Source organism: Oncorhynchus tshawytscha, linkage group LG18, assembly GCF_018296145.1.
Source record: "Oncorhynchus tshawytscha isolate Ot180627B linkage group LG18, Otsh_v2.0, whole genome shotgun sequence".
NCBI classification, from domain to species: Eukaryota; Metazoa; Chordata; class Actinopteri; order Salmoniformes; family Salmonidae; genus Oncorhynchus; species Oncorhynchus tshawytscha.
The window spans coordinates 46,048,750-46,054,749 of NC_056446.1; the positions used below are offsets into that span (position 1 = coordinate 46,048,750).

Below are 6,000 nucleotides of genomic sequence, written 5' to 3' on the forward strand. Positions count from 1 at the left end.
TGTGTGTGTGTGTGTGTGCATGAGGCGTGTGTGTCAATGTGGAGGTGTGTGTGTGTCAATGTGGAGGTGTGTGTGTGTCAATGTGGAGGTGTGTGTGTGTGTGTGTGTGTGCATGAGGCGTGTGTGTCAGTGGGGAGGTGTGTGTCAATGGGGAGGTGTGTGTGTATGTCGGTGGGGAGAGGTATGTATGTGTGTGTCAATGTGGAGGTGTGTGTGTGTCAAGGTGGAGGTGTATGTGTGTGTGTCAATGTGGAGGTGTGTGTGTGTGTCAGTGGGGAAGTGTGTGTGTGTGTGTGTGTACCTGTGTGTGTGTATGTCGATGGGGAGGTGTGTGTGTGTGTGTCAATGTGGAGGTGTATGTGTGTGTGTCAATGTGGAGGTGTGTGCATGAGGCGTGTGTGTCAGTGGGGAGGTGTGTGTGTGTGTCAATGTGGAGGTGTGTGTGTGTGTGTGTGTCAATGTGGAAGTGTATGTGTGTGTGTCAATGTGGAGGTGTGTGTGTGTGTGTGAGTGTGTGTGTACCTGTGTGTTTGGTCGTCCCGGCCGGATAGGGAACTCTCTCCTCCCCACCACCCCCAGCACGTCTGGACAGCTGTAGCCTAGCAACCACAGGGAGGGGCTGGACGTCACACACAACCAGGAAGTGGCGTATCAGGAAAATGAAGCACGTCAATCAGTCCTCACACACACACAAATGACCATCATGCATCACTGGGCTGACTGACAGCTCTCTCACCCAATCACAGACCGCATCCTCCCAGCCGATTGGTGAAGTCAGTGGTCCAAGGTTGTCATGGCTGCAACACTGACAGTCCACTAGCTGGATTCTAGCTCAGTCTTCGTCTGTGTGTGTGTGTCTGTGTGTGTGTGTGTGTCTGTCTGTGTGTGTCCATCTGTGTGTGTCTGTGTGTGTCTGTGTGTGTATTGTCAACATTTTCAGACATGTAGGTCTAAAGTTTGCACAATTCACTACACAACACATCTCTGTCACAGACATAAGGTCTATTAACCAATCAGAGAGACGTGAGGGAAAATTCTCTCCTCCTGTCTAGAGCCTAGGTTCTGTTCCTATCCAGTCTCCTCCTGTCTAGAGCCTAGGTTCTGTTCCTATCCAGTCTCCTCCTGTCTAGAGCCTAGGTTCTGTTCCAATCCAGTGTCCTCCTGTCTAGAGCCTAGGTTCTGTTCCTATCCAGTCTCCTCCTGTCTAGAGCCTAGGTTCTGTTCCTATCCAGTCTCCTCCTGTCTAGAGCCTAGGTTCTGTTCCTATCCAGTCTCCTCCTGTCTAGAGCCTAGGTTCTGTTCCTATCCAGTCTCCTCCTGTCTAGAGCCTAGGTTCTGTTCCTATCCAGTCTCCTCCTGTCTAGAGCCTAGGTTCTGTTCCTATCCAGTCTCCTCCTGTCTAGAGCCTAGGTTCTGTTCCTATCCAGTCTCCTCCTGTCTAGAGCCTAGGTTCTGTTCCTATCCAGTCTCCTCCTGTCTAGAGCCTAGGTTCTGTTCCTATCCAGTCTCCTCCTGTCTAGAGCCTAGGTTCTGTTCCTATCCAGTCTCCTCCTGTCTAGAGCCTAGGTTCTGTTCCAATCCAGTGTCCTCCTGTCCTGAGAGCCTGAGCTGTTCTGTTGCTGTCCATATGAGAGTGAGCTGTCTCCTGTTGCTGTCCTGAGAGCCTGAGCTGTTCTGCTGTCCATATGAGATCCAGCTGTCTCCTGTTGCTGTCCATATGAGAGCTTCTCTGAGCTTCTGTTGCTGTCCATATGAGAGCCTCTCTGAGCTGTCTCCTGTTGCTGTCCATATGAGAGCTTCTCTGAGCTGTCTCCTGTTGCTGTCCATATGAGAGCTTCTCTGAGCTGTCTCCTGTTGCTGTCCATATGAGAGCCTCTCTGCTGTCTCCTGTTATGAGAGCTTCTCTGAGCTGTCTCCTGTTGCTGTCCATATGAGAGCTTCTCTGAGCTGTCTCCTATTGCTGTCCATATGAGAGCTTCTCTGAGCTGTCTCCTATTGCTGTCCATATGAGAGCTTCTCTGAGCTGTCTCCTGTTGCTGTCCATATGAGAGCTTCTCTGAGCTGTCTCCTGTTGCTGTCCATATGAGAGCTTCTCTGAGCTGTCTCCTGTTGCTGTCCATATGAGAGCTTCAGTAGAGAAAGTGTGATCAAGAAACTGTTTGAGAGTATATATGGATATTTTCAAACAGATTTGGTCTCTGTTAAGAACTTGATATTTAAACTATTTCCACTTTTCATCTCCCCGTTATTCATGAGCTGATCTGCTACCTGTAAAATCAACACATTTTGCCAAATATAGGAGATATTTTGACACTTGTTTAAGTAGGTTATTTAGCATTTATACAAATTAATGGAATGGAGGTAGTTTTGTGCCCCCCCCAAAATGTGGTTAAATCCATTGTCATACTAAATATAAATATTTCCTGAGCTTTCTTAAATCTCCTAAATACAGGACAGATACTTCAAAACCTTATTCCTCATCATTTCTTTTTTGACCATAGTAGTAAAGGTCAAAATAAATATTTTATCAAATAATCATAGTTTTAAATATTTGTCAATACCTAAAGGAGTCCTACAACTGCAAATCAAATTTCTAAATGATGATGTTATGACCTCTTCATTTACATATTACTGTTTTATAACTTCTTCTTTGTCAACTTGGTTGTTGATCATTGCTAGACAGCCATATCAAATCTTGTCATATATTTTCAGAACAATTTAAGTCACTGTAACGAGGCCATTCAGGAACATTCAGTGTCATCTGATAAGTAACTTCAGTTTATATTTGGCCTTGGTGTTTCAGGTTGAACCAGGTTTTCCTGTAGGATTTTGCCTGTGCTAAGCTCTATTACGTTTCTTTGTGTGCTAAAACACTCCCTAGTCCTTGCTGATGACAAGCATACCCATAACATGATGCAGCCACCAGGGCGTGTTTTCAGAGCATGTGCATAACAGCTGGCAAGCATATTCCCGGCAATTTCCAACCTCTCCTTGTCCCAGTCTGTAATGGCAGGCACATCCATGCTGATGTTCAACCTCTCCTTGTCCCAGTCTGTAATGGCAGGCATATTCATGGTAATGTTCAACCTCTCCTTATCCCAGTCTGTAATGGCAGGCATATTCATGGTAATGTTCAACCTCTCCTTGTCCCAGTCTGTAATGGCAGGCGTATTCATGCTGATGTTCAACCTCTCCTTATCCCAGTCTGTAATGTTCAACTTCCTTGTCCCAGTCTGTAATGGCAGGCACATCCATGCTGATGTTCAACCTCTCCTTATCCCAGTCTGTAATGGCAGGGATATTCATGGTAATGTTCAACCTCTCCATGTCCCAGTCTGTAATGGCAGGCACATCCATGCTGATGTTCAACCTCTCCTTATCCCAGTCTGTAATGGCAGGGATATTCATGGTAATGTTCAACCTCTCCATGTCCCAGTCTGTAATGGCAGGCACATCCATGCTAATGTTCAACCTCTCCTTGTCCCAGTCTGTAATGTTCAACCTCTCCTTGTCCCAGTCTGTAATGTTCAACCTCTCCTTGTCCCAGTCTGTAATGTTCAACCTCTCCTTATCCCAGTCTGTAATGTTCAACCTCTCCTTATCCCAGTCTGTAATGTTCATCCTCTCCTTATCCCAGTCTGTAATGTTCAACCTCTCCTTATCCCAGTCTGTAATGTTCAACCTCTCCTTATCCCAGTCTGTAATGTTCAACCTCTCCTTGTCCCAGTCTGTAATGTTCAACCTCTCCTTGTCCCAGTCTGTAATGTTCATCCTCTCCTTATCCCAGTCTGTAATGTTCCCATCTCTCCTTGTCCCAGTCTGTAATGTTCAACCTCTCCTTATCCCAGTCTGTAATGTTCAACCTCTCCTTGTCCCAGTCTGTAATGTTCATCCTCTCCTTATCCCAGTCTGTAATGGCAGGCACATCCATGCTAATGTTCAACCTCTCCTTGTCCCAGTCTGTAATGTTCATCCTCTCCTTATCCCAGTCTGTAATGGCAGGCACATCCATGCTAATGTTCAACCTCTCCTTGTCCCAGTCTGTAATGTTCCCATCTCTCCTTGTCCCAGTCTGTAATGTTCATCCTCTCCTTGTCCCAGTCTGTAATGTTCATCCTCTCCTTGTCCCAGTCTGTAATGTTCAACCTCCTTATCCCAGTCTGTTATGTTCAACCTCCTTATCCCAGTCTGTAATGTTCATCCTCTCCTTGTCCCAGTCTGTAATGTTCAACCTCCTTATCCCAGTCTGTAATGTTCAACCTCTCCTTGTCCCAGTCTGTAATGTTCAACCTCTCCTTGTCCCAGGATTAGGGTCCCAGTCTGTAATGTTCAACCTCTCCTTGTCCCATTCTGTAATGTTCCACCTCTCCTTGTCCCAGGATTAGGGTCCCAGTCTGTAATGTTCAACCTCTCCTTGTCCCAGGATTAGGGTCCCAGTCTGTAATGTTCAACCTCTACTTATCCCAGTCTGTAATGTTCAACCTCTCCTTGTCCCAGGGTTAGGGTCCCAGTCTGTAATGTTCAACCTCTCCTTGTCCCAGGGTTAGGGTCCCAGTCTGTAATGTTCAACCTCTCCTTATCCCAGTCTGTAATGTTCACCCTCTCCTTGTCCCAGGGTTAGGGTCCCAGTCTGTAATGTTCACCCTCTCCTTGTCCCAGGGTTAGGGTCCCAGTCTGTAATGTTCAACCTCTCCTTATCCCAGGGTTAGGGTCCCAGTCTGTAATGTTCACCCTCTCCTTGTCCCAGGGTTAGGGTCCCAGTCTGTAATGTTCACCCTCTCCTTGTCCCAGGGTTAGGGTCCCAGTCTGTAATGTTCAACCTCTCCTTATCCCAGGGTTAGGGTCCCAGTCTGTAATGTTCAACCTCTCCTTATCCCAGGGTTAGGGTCCCAGTCTTTAATCCCCACATGTCCTTAGAACTCTGAGGTTTCATGTCACAATGACTACCGCCCTGTAGCACTCACTTCTGTGATCATGAAGTGCTTTGAGGGGCTGGTTATGGATCACATCAACTCCATCATCCCAGACACCCCAGACCCACTCCAATTTGAGGGGCTGGTTATGGTACACATCAACTCCATCATCCCAGACCCACTCCAATTTGAGGGGCTGGTTATGGTACACATCAACTCCATCATCCCAGATACCCCAGACCCACTCCAATTTCTATACCACCCCAACAGATCCAAAGACGACGCAATCTAAATCGCTCTCCACACTGCCCTCACCCACCTAGATAAGAGGAGTACCTATGTGAGAATGCTGTTCATTGACTACAGCTCAGCTTTCAACACCATCGTCACCTCCAAGCTCATCACTAAGCTAAGGACCCCGGGTCTAAAACACCTCTACAACTGGATCCTGGACTTCCAGACGCGCCGACACCAAGTGGTGAGGGTAGGTATCAACACCTCCCTCTACAACTGGATCCTGGACTTCCAGACGGGCCGACACCAGGTGGTGAGGGTAGGTAACATCACCTCTGCCACACTGACCCTTGACAAAGGGGTGTCCCCTCCTTTACTCCCTGTTCACGCCACGCACGACTCCAACACCATCATCAAGTTGGCTGACAAAAGGACGGTGGTAGGCCTGATCACCGGCAACGATGAGACAGCCGGCAGGGAGGAGGTCAGTAGCCTGGCAGTGTGGTCCCAGAGCAACAACCCTTAAAGTCAGCAAGACTAACGAGTTGATCATGGACTACAAGAAACTACAAGAAAAGGAGGCCCGAAAAGGCCCCCATTCACTGGGCTGAAGTGGAGCGGGTCGAGAGTTTCAGGTTCTTTGGTGTCCACATCACCAAACTATCATGGTCCAAACATCAAGACAGTCGTGAAGAGGGCACGACAACACCTTTTCCCCCTCAGGAGGCTGGAAATATTTGGCATGTGTCCCCAGATCCTCAAAAAGTTCTACAGCTACACCATCGAGAGCATCCTGACCGGTTGCATCACCGCCTGGTATGGCAACTGCTCAGCATGTGACCGTAAGGTGCAG

At 47.7% G+C, this 6,000-nt stretch overlaps 1 protein-coding gene across 1 annotated transcript in view; it reads right to left on the bottom strand.

The window, feature by feature from the left end:
• agbl5 (AGBL carboxypeptidase 5) overlaps positions 1–6,000 on the bottom strand; it is a 71,974-nt gene that overhangs the window by 16,845 nt on the left and 49,129 nt on the right. Inside the window, 1 exon segment of the mRNA XM_042301144.1 lies at positions 523–599. Within this exon segment, the coding sequence (XP_042157078.1) occupies positions 523–599 (77 nt within the window).